Source organism: Camelina sativa, chromosome 5, assembly GCF_000633955.1.
Source record: "Camelina sativa cultivar DH55 chromosome 5, Cs, whole genome shotgun sequence".
In the NCBI taxonomy this organism is placed as follows: Eukaryota; Viridiplantae; Streptophyta; class Magnoliopsida; order Brassicales; family Brassicaceae; genus Camelina; species Camelina sativa.
Window position 1 is genome coordinate 470,659 of NC_025689.1, and position 21,743 is coordinate 492,401.

At 33.3% G+C, this 21,743-nt stretch overlaps 6 protein-coding genes across 7 annotated transcripts; 5 read left to right on the forward strand and 1 right to left on the reverse strand.

Annotated features, from left to right (window-relative positions):
- Positions 3,996–6,145, forward strand: LOC104784584 (probable protein phosphatase 2C 49). Its single transcript, XM_010509621.2, has 4 exons — positions 3,996–4,353; positions 4,702–4,908; positions 5,019–5,254; positions 5,349–6,145. The coding sequence occupies exons 1-4, from the start codon at positions 4,162–4,164 to the stop codon at positions 5,905–5,907; spliced, it is 1,194 nt and encodes a 397-aa protein (XP_010507923.1). The 5' UTR covers positions 3,996–4,161; the 3' UTR covers positions 5,908–6,145.
- On the forward strand, positions 7,982–8,896 carry LOC104784585 (short-chain dehydrogenase reductase 3a-like; the record flags this gene model as incomplete). Its single annotated transcript, XM_019245155.1, has 1 exon — positions 7,982–8,896. A coding segment is annotated over one exon (816 nt), but the record flags the coding sequence as incomplete, so codon positions are not given.
- Positions 9,582–10,890, forward strand: LOC104784586 (short-chain dehydrogenase reductase 3b-like). The gene is made up of 3 exons (XM_010509623.2): positions 9,582–9,648; positions 9,738–10,190; positions 10,382–10,890. Exons 1-3 carry the CDS (start codon positions 9,635–9,637, stop codon positions 10,686–10,688), a joined length of 774 nt encoding a protein of 257 aa, XP_010507925.1. The 5' UTR covers positions 9,582–9,634; the 3' UTR covers positions 10,689–10,890.
- Positions 11,584–12,668, forward strand: LOC104784587 (short-chain dehydrogenase reductase 3a-like). Its single transcript, XM_010509624.2, has 2 exons — positions 11,584–11,716; positions 11,800–12,668. The coding sequence occupies exons 1-2, from the start codon at positions 11,703–11,705 to the stop codon at positions 12,557–12,559; spliced, it is 774 nt and encodes a 257-aa protein (XP_010507926.1). The 5' UTR covers positions 11,584–11,702; the 3' UTR covers positions 12,560–12,668.
- Positions 19,185–20,946, forward strand: LOC104784591. 2 transcript variants are annotated; one of them, XM_010509626.2, is made up of 8 exons: positions 19,185–19,589; positions 19,677–19,710; positions 19,793–19,945; positions 20,026–20,115; positions 20,196–20,261; positions 20,346–20,437; positions 20,541–20,588; positions 20,659–20,946. In XM_010509626.2, exons 1-8 carry the CDS (start codon positions 19,210–19,212, stop codon positions 20,771–20,773), a joined length of 978 nt encoding a protein of 325 aa, XP_010507928.2. In that variant the 5' UTR covers positions 19,185–19,209; the 3' UTR covers positions 20,774–20,946. The 2 variants fall into 2 exon arrangements, with proteins under 2 accessions (XP_010507928.2, XP_010507929.2); XM_010509627.2 differs by having other exon boundaries at positions 19,201–19,589; positions 20,363–20,437; positions 20,659–20,750.
- On the reverse strand, positions 20,859–21,590 carry LOC104784590 (ubiquitin-40S ribosomal protein S27a-2-like). The gene has a single exon (XM_010509625.2). The coding sequence runs from the start codon at positions 21,495–21,497 to the stop codon at positions 21,024–21,026; it is 474 nt and encodes a 157-aa protein (XP_010507927.1). The 5' UTR covers positions 21,498–21,590; the 3' UTR covers positions 20,859–21,023.

Sequence of the window (21,743 nt, forward strand, 5' to 3'; positions counted from 1 at the left end):
TAGTTTATGTCATGTGTGTGTGTTTATGCCCCTTTCATGGTGTTTCATCATGTTTGATCTTGACTCTTGAGTCCTTGTGTAAAATACTAAAATATCTTACTTATTTCGTGATATATGTAATGATAAGGGGCAAATATGTAAAATACTTCAAATGTTAACGGTAATAAAGCAGTCTTAATTATGTGAGAGCTTCTGTCTCAACATCTCGTTAATTAATCGGTCAACAACATTACACATATCTAAAATTTAATTACGTTTTTTGGAAAGGTCACTAAAATTTTGATAGTTTAAAGATTTTACTTACAATGTGTTTTTTTTACTGATGATAGGGTTATTTTGACTGCCATAAGTCTTACAAAAATATTTATGACGTCGAAGTATATTCTTTCGAGAAACTCGTGCATGGCAGTGTAAACTTATGATTTATTATTATCAATGTCGACTCACACTTAATAGCTGCGTTGAACTTATTGGATTAAACATCATCATTAAGAAACCACGTCTTTTTACAAGTTCCGAATATACCACCAAAACAGTTTCTGATGAATCGTTCATCTATTAATTATGTTATCTCAAATTAGAGATACGATGATGATAGAATGTTAAAAGACCCATCGATACTAAAACGTATTTGTATTACGAAACTATTACCAAAAAAAAAAAAAAAGAATAAGAAGCAGGATATTCTACAAAGTTAAGAGAACTATGTGCGCAGGAGATCTAATTACACATGCAAGGCAAGTAAACAGTTGGTGAATAAGAATACATCATGATGTTACATACATACTTTTCTTTGATTTACACTTATGGAAAAGGAAAGCGTGAATGATTACGATTTAGAAGCAAAAGCAATGTAATGCTTTTGAGCATGAAAAGAGTGGCTATCTATCTATCTGGTTCAAGTATAGTCATGTCGTTCGAACTTCGAAGGAAGCACTTTGGTACTATTTATATAAAACAATTCAAGGGTCAACTTCTATACCAAAACCGAACCAGACGAAGACAAAAGTAGAAGAACACGAATGTTCGATGTCAATAAGTAAAGGTGATGCCCCAATAGTTTAAACTTTGTCATTATGAGGGACAAAATGAAAAGGAATGGTTTCTAATTATCCTTGAAAAAAAAAAAAACACTAATAGCACTTGAGTAGAAATATGATGTATGAGAGGTCACGAGCCAATTGAGTCCGACCCTCTTGGGAAAATAATATTTATTTATTTAAATTGTATAATCATGATGAAGTCAAAAAAAAAAAATTATGATAATGTATCATACTATATGATTTGTTGGTAGTGATTAATTTAATATATATCATAACTACTAATAACTATTGTTAAAATTAAATTTGGTTTGAAGAATCCACTAGCTACTACTATACGTATGTAGTTGTAGAGGAGAGAAGAATAAAGAGAAACATTTACGTATGTAGTTGCTCACTATATTTCATGCATGCTTTAGTATCAATTTGAGATTTTTCGTCTAAAGTACTTTATTACCAAAACCATAACTTAAGACAAAAACGTGGATGGCTAACAAAAGACGAACTAGTAAAGGGGACTCTTGCTTATCCTTTTTTTGCTAAATTTTGTTTTTTTGGCATTAACCATTGACTCGATCGATAGTGAAATGTATGTTGTGTATCATTGATATATATTCCTGCTGTCTGCAATAATGGTAGATAGTAAGTTGCCTTATGCATAGGTCACCATCTAAATCATGCAATGGAACTTTGTTTTATTTGTGTTGTGACTCTTTCTTGTCTTAGACTAAAACAGAAGTACAGAACTCTTTCGCATTCATTGCTCTCTTCCTCATAAAAGCAAACCCTCACATTCTTCAACTTCACTTTTGATGGAATCATGGAAATTAGAGATAAGACATACTCGTTGACCCTTTTTAACGTGTCAGTCTCACATTAACTTGACCAAAACCCTCCCTTATTAACTATTATCCACATGTTCTATAAACTACGATACCGTACAAATTAAAACCTGTTGGTCTTGGTCCAGAGCGTATATAATTTACTGATTTAGTGTTGTTGAGTATATATATACTTGATCATTCTTATACGAGAAAAAAAGAATATATATAGATTTTCTTTACATAACATAGATCTCTCACAAGATTATATAGTAACAAAAATTATGTAATTACATTGTTTGCGATAACACGATATTGTGCATGCAGCATGCATAAAGCATAATATTCCGATATCTCAAATCACACACTAACAAAATCCTTCTTCTTACGGTTTTACAATCTTGTGTTCTTTACAGTTTAACCAAAATTTTGGCTCTCTACCAAATAAGTCCTAGAAAAATTGTGCTAACCATGGATACAAATACATTGAAGTCTAATAAACCACACGACAGAAGGAAATCTTCAAGGAATTGATCGTAGCCCATGGTTCTACGAACAAAACCAAACTACCTACCGTAATGGACTTTTATCATTGGGTTAGCTAATGATGTCCAAGAGTGCCTTTTTATTGTAAGGATTAAGCCCATTAAACTATGAATTATAAAATTCCATTTGTTTTGCCCAAAAAAAAAAAAGAGTTCCATTTGTTTCAAACCAATTTTTAAAAAACAAACTGACGAAAATATTGTGTACGTTTATAATTTATTAGTATTATCTTAAAGTATTCTTTTTTGTTTGTTCAACATCTTAAAGTATTAAGTGTCTACGTTCTGTAGAGACAGAAATTTTTATAAAATGTTATCTATGACATAAAAATATAGAAAACATACAAAAATAATAGAAAAACAAAAAATAGAAAATAATATACAAAAATACAAAATCGTATATAGAAAAAGACGCACCCGAATTAAACAATTAAGAGTTTGGTGTCAATCAACTGTTTTTTTTGGGTGGGATTGTTTGTACATTAATTTGACAAGTTCTGGCTTTCCATAATTCTATTAGACTATTAGGGGTGTATTCAACTTGACATTTTAAATGATTTGTATGAAACTTGCAAATCCTATGTTATTCAATCATGTATTTTAAAAAGTCTATTAAAATCCACTGTTATTGAACTGATGATTTAAAAATCTACTTTAAAATCCACTGTTATTCAAAATAGTTTGTAGATTTGGATTTTAATGATTTTTGAGATTCTGGAGGATTTATGTGGGATTTGTTTAGTTAAAAATAGAGAAATCCAAATCTCATGGTTTTATGTGGGATTTGAAAGAATTTTACAATAAATCATATCAACTTCCCTAAAATCTTTCAAAATTCCAAATTTTCTAAATCCCATCAAATCTTCCAAAATAATGGTTTCAATACACCCCCTTAGAATTTTCGTGAAACACGTTGCTTTCTAGCTAGTAGTATTGATTAGGCGATGGATTCTTAGCATCGATCGTGATGGAAGTTTACTAAAACAAAAGTAACTAATTGTCATTGCCAGCTATAAAAAAGTAGTGTTAGTATATTCACGATATCACGAGGCGGCTACTATATTCTAAAACAGAGATCAGATGACTCATCTATCACTAAAACGATTTTAAGTGACATGATTTGAGCATGTTTTGGAATATTATAGCAACAACTTATAACTTACCTTTATCCATCAATAAAGAATAACTTGAGGGGCAATTCCGACAAGTAAGTTTCCTACTTCTCGAACAAGTCACGTAAACTCAAAGTGTGAACACGAGTAGACATCTTCAGATTCTGGTCGGTTTAATCACATTCCAAAACTACCCCGAGAAAACAAATTTAATTTCCAAACACACCACTGAAGAATCCAAATAAGAGTCAGCCAAAGTTAGTTATTAAACGGTGGGGTGTTTCCGTCATTTCCTCGAAAGCAAGGCGCGTCGAAGCCAAAACGCGACACGTATCATCAGTAAGTGCCTTGTTTTCACCGTTGTAATCCACATCACTAACTTAAAAAACGCCACGTGTTTTCCCGGTTAACCTGTAGCCACAGGTGACCGGTCACCCACACTTGTAGTATTATCTATCAATCATCAAATCGTATATGTATATATGAGAAGAAGCACAGACGTCTCAAATTTTTCGTCCACGAAGAGAAAAACTAAAAAGAACATAAAGCACGCAACTTTGAAATTTTCGATTCCAACACCAAAGTGACGCACGCACGCAGCGAAGTAAATTAAGAGAAAACAATCAAAGTATTTGATGTGAAGATGGTGGCTGAAGCAGAGATTTTGTTAAAACAGAGTTTGCCTGTTGTTCTCGATGTCAAATTGTTCGGAGCACCAACCGAGGTTCAAGATTTTGACGGTTTCTCCGCCGTGAAATCACCAGTTTCCTCGCCGAGTCTAGGTATCCGTCGTCCGGCGGCGTCAGTCTCCGCCGACTTATCGACTTCTCTTTCTGTAAGTGTTTCCCATTAAAAGTTTTGATTTTGGATTTTGAAGAGGACTCCAATTAGGTTCATCAAAGAAGATGTCTTTTATAGAAACGAGGAATCTGAGTTGATTCGTTTCAGGTTTCGTAGTTTTAGGTGGTGAAGTCTGAATTGTTAGTTGGAATTTAGCGACCAATCGTGAAAAAGCTTGGGACTTTGGGGAATCAAAAGAGTCTTAACTACTCTGTTTTGAGAGTTGTGTCTCTGTATATATATGTTAAGGAGCGGTTCCAATCATTTTTTATCTTGTTTTCTTTTCCCCACTTGTGCTTAGTTTTGGGAGCTAACTGACTGAAGATATACTATTTGCTTACAGGGTTTAAAATGTGGTGACTCAGTTCTGGATGATGATGATGAAGATAGCAGTTCTAGCGTTTCCTTTTATGCTCCTGTTATCCGATCCGGGAGCTATGCTGATATTGGGCCTAGGAGATTCATGGAAGACGAACACATTTGCATAGACGATCTTTCTTCTAGAGTTAAATCTCTTTATGAGTTGCCAAAGCCAAGTGCTTTCTATGCGGTATTGCATTGTCGCCTCCTTTTGTTCTATTGCATATATTTTTTGTGTGTCATTTTGGTCCTATTAAGCAGATCAGCCAATTTATTTGCTTCTTTGCATCTTCCATATAGGTTTTTGATGGCCATGGAGGATCAGAAGCAGCAGCTTATGTAAGAAAAAACGCCGTTAGACTATTCTTTGAAGACCATAAGTTCCCACAAACATCGGAAGTGAACAGTATTTATGTCGAACAAGTCAAGAGTTCTTTGAGGAATGCGTTTCTTCAGGCTGATCTTGATTTAGCAGAGGACCATAGCATTGGCTCCTCTTCTGGTACCACGGCTCTTGCTGCCCTTATTTTGGGAAGGTATGTGGTGTGCTCAACTCGAACAATGCAAAGTTAATATCAGATTGTTTTCTTTTCTGATGGACTAATTTTTGTTTTTCCCTTTTGTATGCAGACATTTGATGGTGGCAAATGCTGGAGATTGCAGAGCAGTTCTCTGTAGGAACGGTGAAGCCATAGACATGTCTCAAGACCACAGACCAATCTACTTACCGGAAAGAAGAAGAGTGGAAGCATGTGGCGGTTTCATAGATGACGGTTACTTAAACGGCATTTTGTCTGTCACTCGAGCTCTTGGTGATTGGGACATGAAACTACCACAAGGCTCACAATCTCCACTGATCGCAGAGCCAGAGATCAAACTGATAGATCTAACAGAAGAAGATGAGTTTCTGATAATCGGATGCGACGGGGTTTGGGATGTTTTGACGAGTCAAGAAGCTGTTAGTATTGTCCGAAGGGGATTAAGACGTCACGATGATCCAATGAGATGTGCTAGAGAACTTGTGATGGAGGCTTTAAGGCTAAACACGTTTGATAACTTAACTGTTGTTGTAGTTTGTTTGTCCTCGGTCCATGATGTGGCGGTAGCGACCACGGCTATGGAGAAGCAACGGTGTTGTAGTTTGACGGCGGATGCGTTTCATAGCTTGAGGAGCTTATTGGAAGGTTGAATAAAACAGTTGGAAAATATGATGATGATGATGATGACGACCAATAAACGCTGCCTTTTGTTTGTTTCTTGGTTGATTACATATTTGAATCAGATGTATGTAACCTTAATTATATAACGGCTCGCATTTTTGTGTAAGCAGTTACTTGTTTCGTGTGTATATATATGTTTCTGTAGTACTCATCCATTTGTAAAGTTTATGATGACAAATCGAATTTGGATGTTTAGTTTGGGGTTTTTTTTTTCTTTCTTAATGGTTGTTTACACCATGTAAAAGCTCGCTTATAGTATAAGTTATATATATTATGTAAGCAATTACGTATGCTAATAGGTAAATCTGAAGTAAAACTTTTATACTTAGTTTATTAACCATAAATTAAAAAAGTATAGTACGCACCTTGTAAGTTACAAGTTGTAACACACGGCAACTCTAAGCCAGCTCTAAATGAAAATCAGTGATTTTTTATCAGTCTTATCAGTCCTATATTTTTTTAACTTACCGTAATACATGGAAAATGGCTACAAAAATTTGATTTTAAGATTTAAACAAAGTTTATGTGTGATTTAATTTTTAATTTAATTTTTTAAAATGTATTATGTATTTTTGTTCTATTATTTATAAATACTAGTTAAATTTATATGTTATTTGTTTAGTAATTTATTTTTGATTTCAAAAACTATCTTATATTTTTAAAAAAAAAAAATCAAATCTGTAGATCAATTTTAAAAAAAAAATCTCAAATGAATTTTAAAGATAAGAGAATGTGAGAAATGGTTCTCCAGATAGGTTTTAGGACAGGTGACCGATTATTAATGGTGAAATTTTCTTTGTATGATTTGATCTTTAAATAAATAACAATATTATACTAAAATTATCAAAATAATATATATTAAGAAACTCTGAAAGTTTGTAGCAATACAGATGGTCTCTATTTAATATTCTATGGTTAATTAGTTTCTTAGAAAATCCTAAAATATTTCTTATATGTATTTTATTGACTATGTCGTTTTGGACATTTTCATATAAATAATCAATTTATTTAACATCCTATAATCTATATTCAGATTTCTATGTGTCACTTTTTTTTTATGGACATCGAAACAATTGTTATTATATTCTTCATCATTTTTTCCAGATATGGTGAAGGATGACCCGATAGAGGATTCCAACACCTAGATGGTTAACCAACTGAGCCTGAAGATTGTCTCTTTGACTAGGCAATAACCATTGTTTCAAAAGCTTAACCAATTTGAAAGAGCAAAATCAGAGCAAACTATCAGATCATTATTGTTTCATAAATTTATTGAAACTTTTGCAATGTTTACCAAATGCATAGTATAACAATATATCAGGGTTCTTTAAAAAAAATTCATGGAGATTCTTACCCAATGAATCTTGATATTTATATATATTTGTATTTGATATTTTAACATGTTCCATATATAAAAGATATAGTAAAAAAGCCGGCAACAAGGAAGGCCAAGCAAGCAAATCATAGGCTTGCAAGTAATATGATTTAGTTTTGGCTAGTTTTGGCTAGTTTCCACTGTCACTTCTTAATTTATTTACTTTAGTTTAACTCTCGTGACTTCGATTAATTTTTCTACTTAAACCATGCTTAAGTGTTGTTTATTTTGCCTTTTGGTTAGCCATTGAATGTTTTTTTTTAATGATATATGTTATCATATTTACTCTGATTAAGTAAGTAAGTAGAATGATCAATATTATTTTCTTTAAAATGGTAGACAATTGTGAGGAAAGTGAGACTTATTACAGAGTAAAGGCTTATATGGATACATTGAACACTCAGATAAATATGATGCTTTTCTTTGTTTGTAATACACATATTAAGATAAAACTTTAAAATACATAGATTCGGTCAAAACATTTTACAATCTATACCTTACTTAGATACCCTAGTGCATAGCATAATCCGCGGATGCTTCTTTAAGTGTATAAATACTAATACTAGCCTGATCAAGGTGTGATATCTCCGAGTATAACTGTGAATCAATAATGTCGGGAAGCAAGTAAGTACTTAATTTCTCTCTGACACACATATTTGATTAGTTAATCTAATTTATCTACTTTGTGTGAATGCAGAAGATTGGATGGCAAAATCGTGATTATAACAGGCGGAGCCAGCGGGATCGGAGCCGAATCCGCTAGGCTGTTCGCTGACCACGGAGCTAAAGTGGTCATGGTTGACGTGCAAGAAGAGCTAGGTCAAAACGTTGTCGTTTCAATGGGTAGCGACAGAGCAAGTTTTTACCGTTGCGATGTTTCGAACGAAACAGAGGTGGAGAACGCCGTTAAGTTCACCGTCGAAAAACACGGAAAGCTAGACGTTCTGTTTAGTAACGCCGGTGTCATTCTGTTTAGCCAACCGGGCGTCGTGGAAACGCCGGCAAGCATACTCGACTTGGATCTCGAAAAGTTCGACCGAACAATGGCGGTGAACGTTCGTGGAGCGGCTGTGTTTATCAAACACGCGGCACGTGCCATGGTGGAGAAAGGCACGCGTGGTTCCATCGTTTGTACGACCAGCGTTACGGCGGAGGTTGGTGGTCAGGGATCTCATGAGTACACGGCGTCGAAGCATGGGCTCGTTGGGCTGATTAAATCGGTTTGTGGCGATTTAGGGACACACGGGATAAGAATAAACGGCGTCGCACCGTTTGCGGTAGCCACGGGGATGACTAGCCACGACGAGGAGACGGCGAAGCAGGTTGAGGGGTATTGCGAAGCTAAAGGGATTCTTAAAGGTGTTGTGTTGAAGGCTCGTCACGTGGCAGAAGCTGCTCTGTTTCTTGCTTCTGATGATTCGGCTTATATCAGTGGTCAGAACGTAGCAGTGGATGGTGGTTTTTGCGTCGTTAGGCCTATTTGAAACTGTATATTCCCTCTGTTTCACAAAGAGTGTCATTTTGACACAATGCACACAAATTAAGAAAAGATATAATTATACATGTTTACTCCTATTTAATAAGTGATTAATGGTTTAAATTCAATGAAAATGAGCTTTAAGAATAAAGGGTAAATTAGAAAATTTAATGTAAAAAACACATTGGAATTGTAAAGTGACAGTCTTTGTGAAACAAGAAAAATTCTCCAGAATGATATTCAGTCAAAATATTGGTTATTTGTTTCCCTTTTATTAATAGAAGTGTTTTAGTTGTTGACTATATCATATTCCATATGATCAAGATCTTCAATTCTTTTTTCATACCAATAGGATCGTTGTTTTCAGCTATAAAGCTATTGACGAAAGCTGCTTTTAGATTTTTAGTTAGTTGTTAAATATAATAATATTCCGTATCAAAATTATGATTTTCATTCTTAAATGTGTATGCATATATTATTACTTTTACACCATTTTCATACGAGGAACATTATAAGAATGTTGAGGGAACTTAACTATATATGCAAAATCTGAGTAATCCCTTACTTTTAGTTGACAAGCAATAAAAGCCCACTTCAAGCAATTACATAGAGTTGATATAACTATTAAAATTTTAATTATGAACAAGTGTAAATTATTATTATTACGGTGCATAATTCAGAGGTCAAACGAATTCTTGAGCCATTAAACAAAAAAGTGAAACCCACATGGCACGATAGAGTTGACTTTTTTACATATATTGTATTCATGTATAAATATCATACATCCACACATGGTTCTGCGTAGCGATATTCTTCCAAAATTTTCCAAAACGTCTCAACAATAATGTCTGGAAATAGGCAATTTCCTCATCTCTCATAACATGTATGCTAAAGTTTTAAACAGTACGTTTTACGTAATTTTCTAATAAAGATTTGTTTCTTTGCAGATTGGATGGCAAAATCGTTATTATTACGGGCGGAGCAAGCGGGATTGGGGCTGAGTCCGTCAGGTTATTTACAGAACACGGCGCTCGAGTCGTCATTGTTGACGTACAAGACGAGCTTGGTCAAAACCTTGCCGCTTCGATCGGAGGAGGCAAAGCGAGTTACTATCACTGCGATGTCACCAACGAGACGGAAGTTGAAAACGCTGTTAAGTTCACCGTCCATAAACACGGGAAGCTTGACGTTCTGTTTAGTAACGCCGGCGTTATAGAGCCGTTTGCGAGCATCCTCGACCTAAATCTAGACGAGTTGGACCGTATATTCGCCGTTAACCTTCGCGGTGCAGCCGCATTCATCAAGCACGCGGCACGTGCCATGGTGGAGAAAGGCACGCGCGGCTCCATCGTCTGCACGACTAGTGTCGCAGCTGAGATCTCCGGAACGGCACCACACGGGTACTAACTATTTTACTTATAAAATTTCTGTTACGAACCTGATAAACAATACGTGTTATATACTATTAGCTAGATCGTGACAACAAGACCATGCAATGTTATCATTAGTAGCAAAACATGGTCATGTTGCCACGATTTATTTGATATATTTAGTTTTATTGTCAATTTATTAAATGTGAGATCAATTATAGGTACACGGCGTCGAAGCATGGGCTATTGGGTTTGATCAAATCAGCTTCTGGTGGATTAGGACAATACGGGATAAGAGTAAACGGTGTTGCTCCGTTTGGGGTTGCAACACCGTTGGTTTGTAATGGCTTCAAGATAGAGGCAAACGTGGTGGAGGAGAACACGTTAGCGTCAGCGAATCTAAAGGGCATTGTGTTGAAAGCTCGTCACGTGGCAGAGGCTGCTTTGTTTTTAGCATCTGATGAGTCGGCTTACGTTAGCGGACAGAACCTGGCCGTTGACGGCGGTTACTCGGTGGTTAAGCCGTAGATTACTATACAAGTTGGCCACAAAGGTCCTATGATGAAATGTTTCTTTATAGTAATTGGGTCAAAAGTTGACTTCACTTAAAAATTGTAGAGACATGGGGATTTGGAAGTTTCTGAGGTTGCAAATTTCCTTGAAATGTGGATGTTGTAATTTTATATGGAAACATTCATTATCCAACAACGTGCGCATCTCGAGGATAATTACATAAGCAAATACAAGCTTAATTAGATCAATAGTGGCCTGATGGGCTTTTCTACTCTGCTTCGAGCCTCTCTGTTTTCATATTTATATTAGAGGACCTCCATTGAGTGTGTCTTTATAAATATTAAAAAATTACAATTACAAAATATTAATAATTAAATATAAAGAGTCATTAAATTATAAAGACATCCTTCTAATTTGTAGACACCTACATATTAAAATATGCTATGGAGATGATGGTCTTAAGCCTTTTTGCTCTTTTTTACATAGCTTTTTCAATAGTGAATATAATAATTACTGTAGTCAATTGTAGATGATGTGGATACTTACATTATTAAAATAAAATTTTAAATTCATGAACTTAGTCAAGCATCGTATATTTTTTCTCGAAAAAAGTTCCACTCACTCAAAATTCATTATGTTCAATTCTTTTTTGGGAAAGGCTACATCATAAGTATAGTTGTGTTATTGTGTAGCCTTTTAATTGTCCATTGAAGGTTTCAACAAGAACTTATAATTATAGTAATATAAATGATTAAATGTTAAAAAATTATAAGATCGTGTCGAAAATCTTCAACGGTAGTTGTGTAGTCCTTTTCTTTTTTTGACAGCTAGCAGTCCAAAAATAAGAAAGAAGAAAAGTCTAACATTATAAACAAAAACTCAAAATGTAGTTTATCAGAAAAAGAAATAGTCAATAAATAGAAACAGCATGGTGTGTATATATATCGATCGAGTCAGTCACTCCTTCAAGTGTCTATATATACAATTCTCTCTTTCTATCTCTGTGTTTCCGTTTGAAATCATTCAACAATGTCAGGACTTAGGTAGGTGCATGGCTCCAATATATGTATGTGTTTTACTGATATATTTGCGTAACTACAACGTTCGTTTATATGTATGAGATCAGGTTGGAAGGCAAAATCGCAATTATAACAGGTGGAGCTAGCGGGATTGGAGCTGAAGCGGTTAGGCTGTTCACGGACCACGGAGCTAAGGTGATCATCGTTGACTTACAAGAAGAGCTTGGTCAAAACGTAGCCGCTTCGATCGAGGATGAGAGAGCTACTTTTTACCGTTGCGATATAACAAACGAAACGGAGGTGGAGAACGCCGTTAAGTTCACCGTAGAGAAACACGGAAAGCTAGACGTTCTTTTTAGTAACGCCGGCGTTATGGAACAGCACGGAAGCTTTCTTGACTTGGACCTCGAGCTGTTTGACCGAACCATGGCGGTCAACGTTCGTGGTGCGGCTGCGTTTATCAAACACGCGGCACGTGCCATGGTGGAGAAGGGCACGCGTGGGTCTATCGTATGTACGACGAGCGTCTCTTCGGAGATCAGTGGTGTGGGACCTCATGCGTACACGGCGTCGAAGCATGCACTTCTCGGGCTGATGAGATCTGCTTGTGGCGGGCTGGGAAAGTACGGGATTAGAGTCAACGGTGTTGCACCGTATGGGGTGGCCACGGCGCTCAACAGCGTTGACGAGGAAACGGCGAAGATGGTGGAGGACTATTGCGCCGCGACGGCGATTCTTAAGAGTGTTGTGCTTAAGGCCCGCCACGTGGCAGAGGCAGCTTTGTTTCTGGCTTCTGATGATTCTGCTTACGTTAGCGGCCAAAACCTGGCTGTCGACGGTGGTTATAGCGTCGTCAAGCCCATGTGAAAGAAATAAATTGGCGAATAATTCCATATTCTATTATTCCCATTTTCACAAAAGCGTCATTATATATAAAAATAAAATGAGAATTTGTTAATAATGTCTTTTTCAGATATTCCTTTTTAAAAATACTTTTTTTTAACATTTTCATAATTCAAAATGCACTGATTTAATAATTTTACAAAACAATCTAAAAAATGTAAGTCAAATTATAACTCAACAAACTACAAGACCGGATTAGTGGTTGTTTATTCATAAAACACAAATAAAACTAGCAGTAATTGTATTGTCCGTTAGTTTATTTTTTATTTTTTTCATCCATATATCGCTAGAGCATTTTCATCAATTTACTAAAATAATAATAAAAGGAGAAAATATAGGAGATATATCTCTAGTTTTAGTGATGATCACCATTAATTCTAATATGTTACTCAAAATAGTTGTTATTCTAGATTAATTTTTTTGTTTTAGTTTAATTGTCATCATTTTCGTTTTTAATGTCATTTTTAGTAAAAAATTATCTCATTTGCCAGTTATTAAATAAATAAAATATGAAAAGAATTTATAAATTATAATAGTTAATTTATGATATTTTTAAAAGATTTAAGCTTGAAAATATATACTTTTAAGATATTAAAGATTTTTGTTTTTAAATGTCTTTTTTAAAAAGTAGTTCTTTTAAGTGTTAAATTTAAATACCTATACATGTTGAACTTCTGACACCAAACTTACAGACCCGTTAAGATGGGACGGGATGCTAAGTCCGGTTTGTTTTCAACATATTCAAATTTAACACTTAAGTTTGAAAATAATTATTTAAAATATATTTTTAAAAGTAGTTGAAAAAGATTTAAGTTTGAAAATATATACTTTTAAGATATTAAAGATTTTTGTTTTTAAATGTCTTTTTTAAAAAGTAGTTCTTTTAAGTGTTATATTTAAATACCTATACATGTTGAATTTATGACACTAAACTTACAGACCCGTTAAGATGGGACGGGATGCTAAGTCCGGTTTGTTTTCAACATATTCAAATTTAACACTTAAGTTTGAAAATAATTATTTAAAATATATTTTTAAAAGTAGTTGAAAAAGATTTAAGTTTGAAAATATATACTTTTAAGATATTAAAGATTTTTGTTTTTAAATGTCTTTTTTAAAAAGTAGTTCTTTTAAGTGTTATATTTAAATACCTATACATGTTGAATTTATGACACTAAACTTACAGATCCGTTAAGATGGGACGGGATGCTAAGTCCGGTTTGTTTTCAACATATTCAAATTTAACACTTAAGTTTGAAAATAATTATTTATAATATATTTTAAAAAAGTAGTTGAAAAAGATTTAAGTTTGAAAATATAAACTTTTAAGATATTAAAGATTTTTGTTTTTAAATGTCTTTTTAAAAAAGTAGTTCTTTTAAGTGATAAATTTAAATACCTATACATGTTGAACTTATGACACCAAACTTACAACCCTTTAAGATGGGACGAGATGCTAAGTCCGATTTGTTTTCAACATATTCAAATTTAACACTTAAGTTTGAAAATAATTATTTAAAATATATTTTTAAAAGTAGTTGAAAAAGATTTAAGTTTGAAAATATATACTTTTAAGATATTAATTTTTTTTGTTTTTAAATGTCTTTTTTTAAAAGTAGTTCTTTTAAGTGTTAAATTTAAATACCTATACATGTTGAACTTATGACACCAAACTTACAGACCTGTTAAGATGGGACGGGATGCTAAGTCCGGTTTGTTTTCAACATATTCAAATTTAACACTTAAGTTTGAAAATAATTATTTATTATATATTTTTAAAAAGTAGTTGAAAAATATTTAAGTTTGAAAATATATATTTTTAAGATATTAAAGATTTTTGTTTTTAAATGTCTTTTTTAAAAAGTAGTTCTTTTAAGTGTTAAATTTAAATACCTATACATGTTGAACTTATGACACCAAACTTACAGACCTGTTAAGATGGGACGGGATGCTAAGTCCGGTTTGTTTTCAACATATTCAAATTTAACACTTAAGTTTGAAAATAATTATTTATAATATATTTTTAAAAAGTAGTTGAAAAAGATTTAAGTTTGAAAATATATACTTTTAAGATATTAATTATTTTTGTTTTTAAATGTCTTTTTTTAAAAGTAGTTCTTTTAAGTGTTAAATTTAAATACCTATACATGTTGAACTTATGACACCAAACTTACAGACCTGTTAAGATGGGACGGGATGCTAAGTCCGGTTTGTTTTCAACATATTCAAATTTAACACTTAAGTTTGAAAATAATTATTTATTATATATTTTTAAAAAGTAGTTGAAAAATATTTAAGTTTGAAAATATATATTTTTAAGATATTAAAGATTTTTGTTTTTAAATGTCTTTTTTAAAAAGTAGTTCTTTTAAGTGTTAAATTTAAATACCTATACATGTTGAACTTATGACACCAAACTTACAGATCCGTTAAGATGGGACGGGATGCTAAGTCCGGTTTGTTTTCAACATATTCAAATTTAACACTTAAGTTTGAAAATAATTATTTATAATATATTTTAAAAAAGTAGTTGAAAAAGATTTAAGTTTGAAAATATATACTTTTAAGATATTAAAGATTTTTGTTTTTAAATGTCTTTTTAAAAAAGTAGTTCTTTTAAGTGATAAATTTAAATACCTATACATGTTGAACTTATGACACCAAACTTACAGACCCTTTAAGATGGGACGAGATGCTAAGTCCGATTTGTTTTCAATATATTCAAATTTAACACTTAAGTTTGAAAATAATTATTTATAATATATTTTTAAAAAGTAGTTGAAAAAGATTTAAGTTTGAAAATATATACTTTTAAGATATTAAATTTTTTTGTTTTTAAATGTCTTTTTTTTTAAAGTAGTTCTTTTAAGTGTTAAACTTAAATACCTATACATGTTGAACTTATGACACCAAACTTACTGACCTGTTAAGATGGGACGGAATGCTAAGTCCGGTTTGTTTTCAACATATTCAAATTTAACACTTAAGTTTGAAAATAATTATTTATTATATATTTTTAAAAAGTAGTTGAAAAATATTTAAGTTTGAAAATATATATTTTTAAGATATTAAAGATTTTTGTTTTTAAATGTCTTTGTTTTTAAAGTAGTTCTTTTAAGTGTTAAATTTAAATACCTATACATGTTGAACTTATGACACCAAACTTACAGATCCGTTAAGATGGGACGGGATGCTAAGTCTGGTTTGTTTTCAACATATTCAAATTTAACACTTAAGTTTGAAAATAATTATTTATAATATATTTTAAAAAAGTAGTTGAAAAAGATTTAAGTTTGAAAATATATACTTTTAAGATATTAAAGATTTTTGTTTTTAAATGTCTTTTTAAAAAAGTAGTTCTTTTAAGTGATAAATTTAAATACCTATACATGTTGAACTTATGACACCAAACTTACAGACCCTTTAAGATGGGACGAGATGCTAAGTCCGATTTGTTTTCAATATATTCAAATTTAACACTTAAGTTTGAAAATAATTATTTATAATATATTTTTAAAAAGTAGTTGAAAAAGATTTAAGTTTGAAAATATATACTTTTAAGATATTAAATTTTTTTGTTTTTAAATGTCTTTTTTTTTAAAGTAGTTCTTTTAAGTGTTAAACTTAAATACCTATACATGTTGAACTTATGACACCAAACTTACTGACCTGTTAAGATGGGACGGAATGCTAAGTCCGGTTTGTTTTCAACATATTCAAATTTAACACTTAAGTTTGAAAATAATTATTTATTATATATTTTTAAAAAGTAGTTGAAAAATATTTAAGTTTGAAAATATATATTTTTAAGATATTAAAGATTTTTGTTTTTAAATGTCTTTTTTAAAAAGTAGTTCTTTTAAGTGTTAAATTTAAATACCTATACATGTTGAACTTATGACACCAAACTTACAGACCCGTTAAGATGGGACGGGATGCTAAGTCCGGTTTGTTTTCAACATATTTAAATTTAACACTTAAGTTTGAAAATATTTATTTATAATATATTTTTAAAAGTAGTTGAAAAATATTTAAATTTGAAAATATTTATTTATAATATTAAAGATTTTTGTTTTTAAATGTCTTTTTCAAAAATAGTTGAAAAAAATCTTTTAAGTGTTAAATTTAAATACGTATATACAAATTGAACTTATGACACCAAGCTTACGGACCCGTAATGATGGGATGGGATGCTAAATCCGGTTTGTTTTTCAACGTATTAAAATTTAACACTTCAATGTGAAATCATTTTGTGAACAAAAATCTAAGAAAAAATAGTGAAAACCTTTGTTAAAAGAAGTCAAACTTTTTTTTTTGAAAAAGGAAACTAAGAAAGCAAAATACTGTATACCACGTAGAGCTTGTGTGATATGGATGAAAAACAAATATCTTGGCTGTGCAAAAGCAATAATTCGACCTCCTCCGTCTTGGCTCATCCAACCTTTAACTCCTATTAAAAATTTGCATGTTGGTCTAAGAAGCTGAAATATGAATTCCCCTATTTCCCCAAAAATATAATAAACTCAGTGAAAGAGAGATAACAAAGCTAACAAAGCTCACCAACTTGATTGTCGAATTAAGAGCTTTTTGCAGGTCTTTGCTTTGGACTATGTGATGATTTGAGCTACCAAAACGATATCACAAGTGCTCGAAGTTCCAATAGATCGAGTTCTGTCAAATGAAAGAAATAAAAACTTTAGCTTTGTGAGAAGAAATAACAAACATATATATAGAAACAATAGTTAGATCGAGCTGGTGAAAGATTATGATGATGCAAAATGTTACTTGCTGAGATTGGTTTTGGCAGATGGAGTTACAATAGGGATGATGAGTCACGAATACTGAATGTGTATCTCATGATGTAGATGAGTCTTTGGAAGGAGTTGGATACTAATCCTTGTGTGTCTGGCTTCATGATCAAATCTTCCCCCGAGTAGTGATCCAGTGGCAAGAATCTGTAACTGGCAGAGGAAATAAAGAAAGAAAAAGTCTAAAAAATCAATCATTCCAAAGATACAACATAGGAAGAAGACAAACTAAAGCACAGAGCTTTTAATTGAAAGATGAACTTACTCTAGAACTCTCTTGACTGGAACCAGAAACACGGATATACAAGATCTGTGATGATCAGGAGATTCATTGGTTCCCTGAAAAGGCATAAAAGCAGAGAAGCCATGTTAGATAAAACCAAGACACAAGCTAAACGTCTTGGCTGTGTACAAGCATGCAATAACTCGGCCTCTTTCAAGTTTCAGCACATCCAACAAACTTCATTCTTTCAGGGACTACAACATATTATTATGTATAAACAAAAGAAACAAGAAGACTCTGCTATAGTGATTTACCATCCAAATTCACAACCTCCTTTAACTCTCCTATCAAAATTTGGCTATTGGTGTTTTCCCCCAATAGAAAAAATAAACCTAGTACAAACAGAACAAGAAAAGAAACAACCTGAGGAATCTGGTCTCGCCAACCTGAAGAAAGAAGAAGAAGAAGGCTAATGTAGGTTCTTTCGTTATAATTTTATAAAGATCGAAAGTTTCCTTTTATCCTCGATGGTTATTTATTTTCTAATATTGGAAAAAGTTACCTCTGAGAACGGTCAAGAGATTTGGACCGTTTGATTTCATTACGTTGCAACAACTGTGAGAGATCGGACGGTTTATCTAATAATAATCTTAACGGGAAGTTTAAAAGATTATGTGAGTCCCGAGACGATCTTTTTACCTCTCTGTTAGTATCATTTAACATATAAAATCCTCCATTAATTCTCTGACCATGAATTATTATTAAATACTTCAAATTAATGAGTTGTAAATAGTGAAAGATCAACAATCACTTGAAGTGAAATAGGGAGGAGTGGAGGATAGTACGTACATTAATGATTAATGCGTTTAAATGGAGTTTTCTTTTTCTTTTTGAAAAGAGTTTTAAGTATTAACTAGGACAACGAGCCAAGTGGTCGGTTTGTAGTTGTAACCACACTGTTATAAAATGTGTGCAAGTTATCGACCTCAAAAAAAAAAGAAAACATTGAGTAAAGAGGTAACAAGCGATTAACTGTGAAATGCAACTCTTGGTTATAATTCAAGTGTATTATACATATATATATAAAATCGGCTCGACATTATATTACCGTGTATTATAAATCTTTTGTAATCCCTCAAGGCCTCAATGTCGGGACTCAGGCAAGTGTGCTTCATCTACGTTTATACTGGATTGTGAATATTTGCATACGTATACGTACAATGTTGTTGATTAAAAGTGGGGACTTTTGCATTTTTAAGACCTTTTGGTATATAAGCAGTTATAAAAAAAGATGAAGAAATATACAATGCGCAATTAGTTATGTAAGATAGTAATTTGTACTAAATCAAGTCAAAACAATACATTTTACATAGTTAGTTTTAGCCTTGCGTGTTTTTTTTTTTTTTTTGGATTTTGCTTTCATATTTTATCAATTCCTAAATTATACAGTGTATAAAAATCATGAATATGCTCACATGCGTCCTTATTTTTATCTAACTGTCAATTAACACGAGTAACAAACGATCACAACAGCTGGTCGTCTCGCTTCAAAAAACAAGCCCACCTGCCAAAAACTCCACTCCATGCATAAACAATATTGCTCTTCCAAGGAGACTAACCAACTAATTTCTTTTTATTATAATTATCAAATCATGGCACTGATCCTTTACTGGTATGACTTCATCTGCTTTGCGATAGTCGCTGCTACGATCGTGACGTCCTTGTGGCTTCTATTGCGAAGAGAACGAGGCTCCTTAGGAATTGATGTTACGGCCCACGGTAGCTTGTTACTTCTGTATAAATCGAAGAGGCTTGGTTCGGCTCGGTTATGGGCCAGTTGCTGGAGAAGGTTGCATCCAGGCTGGCTTCTCTTCACTCGTTCGACCTCTTTTCTCTCCATGGCTGCTTTACTGGCTTGGGACGTCATCAAGTGGGACGCAAGCATTTTCGTCTACTACACAGAGTGAACCTTCTTCTTTTACTTTTAGTGTTGCAACCCAAAAATTTTGATTGTAATCAGATCCGAATTGTTCATTTGGTTTTGTGACAGATGGACTTTCATGCTTGTGATCATCTACTTTGCGGTACGTACGTCGTAACAGCTTAACGCTTTCTGGAATAAGAGAGTGTTACATAAATCCGGATTTTTGTTTTATGCTCCTGCAGATGGGTATTGTAGCTTCGGTATATGGTTGCTTGATATATTCTAATAAAGAGCTAACACTTGAAACTGGTGAAGATGCGGTTGTAGAAAAGGTCCGGGTTGAATTCAGGGAAAGATTAGTGGTTTATGGTTACTTCATGCAGACAATTTTTCAGGTTAATGTCAACAGAGACTCAACATTTTGCATTATACAAAATTCATACAAAATAATTGATAAGTCCAGTTTGCATTGCAGACAAGTGCAGGGGCTGTAGTGCTGACGGACATTGTGTTTTGGATAGTTATAGTTCCTTTCCTCTCAAATACTCACTTCGGGTTAAACACAGTAAGAGCATTTCAGCCTTAGATTAAAAATTAACTACTCCAACATCAAACAACTTATCAAATGTATGTATGTTTAACCAGTTAATGATTTGCATGCACACGGCAAATGCAGGATTTCTCCTGCTTGAAACAGTTCTAAATAGCCTTGTAAGTAAAATTGAAACTAACCAAAACAAGAGATTCTTATTAAGAAAAAAGCCTATCATAATAGGTTTTGTTCTGATTTTTCAGCCCTTCCCTTGGTTTAGAATTGGATATTTCGTGCTATGGAGTTGTCTCTACGTTGTTTTCCAATGGATAATCCACGCATGTGGCTTCACTTGGTAAGCATTGAACTATAACCACACTTATCGCAACCAATCCAATCTTAATCTAAACAAAGCAAAGCATTTTATAAGATATATAATGTAAACAATCTATTCTCAGGTGGCCATACCCATTCCTCGAGCTCGATAGGCCATGGGCTCCAATATGGTATTCACCTTCCACAATCTTATCTAATCAAATTTATCTTATAAACTAACATCAGAACCTAATCTCTCAGGTACTTGTGCATGGCAATTGTTCACATCCCTTGCTATGGAGCATATGCAGCAATCGTAATAGCCAAGAACTCATGCTTCACCTATCTATTCCCAAATGCTTTTGTAAAACCATAATCCTAATCTATTCATAGAACCAAACTCAGATATATCTGTAATCTGAAGATTTGATTGTGTGATTTGAAAGCAATTGGAATAAGAGTAGAGAATTAAATCCATAACAAAAAGACCTAAATATGAAATTCAGAACCAAAGATGTTCAACATAAAGATCCATAACAACAAAACAAAGCAGTTCCAAAATCAAAATCAAAAAAGCAGTATCGAATTCAAAAGATAGCCTTAAGAGAGATGAGAATTCAAATTCATCATTCCTGAGCTTCTTCTTTCTGGTAAACGTAAGTGAGACCACACTTACCACAGTAGTGGCGATCAAAATGGCTAGCCATGAAAGTCCCAGCACCACAGGTAGCGTTAGGGCACTCCTTCCTCAGACGCTGAACTTTTCCAGATCCATCAACCTTGTAAAATTGGAGAACAGCGAGCTTGACCTTCCTATGCTTGTGCTTGATCTTCTTAGGTTTGGTGTAAGTCTTCTTCTTCCTCTTCTTGGCACCTCCACGTAGACGAAGAACAAGGTGAAGCGTTGATTCCTTCTGGATGTTGTAGTCCGCTAAAGTACGTCCGTCCTCGAGCTGCTTTCCGGCGAAAATCAATCGCTGCTGGTCCGGTGGGATTCCTTCCTTGTCTTGGATCTTCGCCTTCACATTGTCGATGGTGTCAGATGACTCCACCTCGAGTGTGATCGTCTTCCCCGTTAGGGTTTTCACGAAGATCTGCATCTTCTTCTTTTTTGCTTCTCTCTCGCTCTTTTAAGCCAAACGGCGGAAGAAAAGTTTCTAATGTTTTCTCTGTGGTGAAATGAAATAAAGGGTGAGAGAGTTTGAGAAACTAGGGTTTTTTTGGAGGAGTTCGCCATTTTAAATTACCTATTTACCCTTCTTTTGAAAAAAATGTAAATGGGTCTTAAATTAAGCAAGATTTGGGCTTTAGTTGAATTATCTATTGGGCCTGAGAAAGGTCGTGCT

Coding starts and splice junctions, on each gene's coding strand:
- LOC104784586 (XM_010509623.2), top strand. Junction 10,191..10,381: donor TCCGGAACGGCACCACACGG/GTACTAACTATT, acceptor GATCAATTATAG/GTACACGGCGTCGAAGCATG.
- LOC104784590 (XM_010509625.2), bottom strand. CDS start 21,497: ATGCAGATCTTCGTGAAAACCCTAACGGGGAAGACGATCACACTCGAG.
- LOC104784584 (XM_010509621.2), top strand. CDS start 4,162: ATGGTGGCTGAAGCAGAGATTTTGTTAAAACAGAGTTTGCCTGTTGTT. Junction 4,354..4,701: donor ACTTATCGACTTCTCTTTCT/GTAAGTGTTTCC, acceptor ATTTGCTTACAG/GGTTTAAAATGTGGTGACTC. Junction 5,255..5,348: donor GCTGCCCTTATTTTGGGAAG/GTATGTGGTGTG, acceptor TTTTGTATGCAG/ACATTTGATGGTGGCAAATG.
- LOC104784591 (XM_010509626.2), top strand. CDS start 19,210: ATGCATAAACAATATTGCTCTTCCAAGGAGACTAACCAACTAATTTCT. Junction 20,116..20,195: donor CTCACTTCGGGTTAAACACA/GTAAGAGCATTT, acceptor ATGTTTAACCAG/TTAATGATTTGCATGCACAC. Junction 20,589..20,658: donor AGGCCATGGGCTCCAATATG/GTATTCACCTTC, acceptor CTAATCTCTCAG/GTACTTGTGCATGGCAATTG.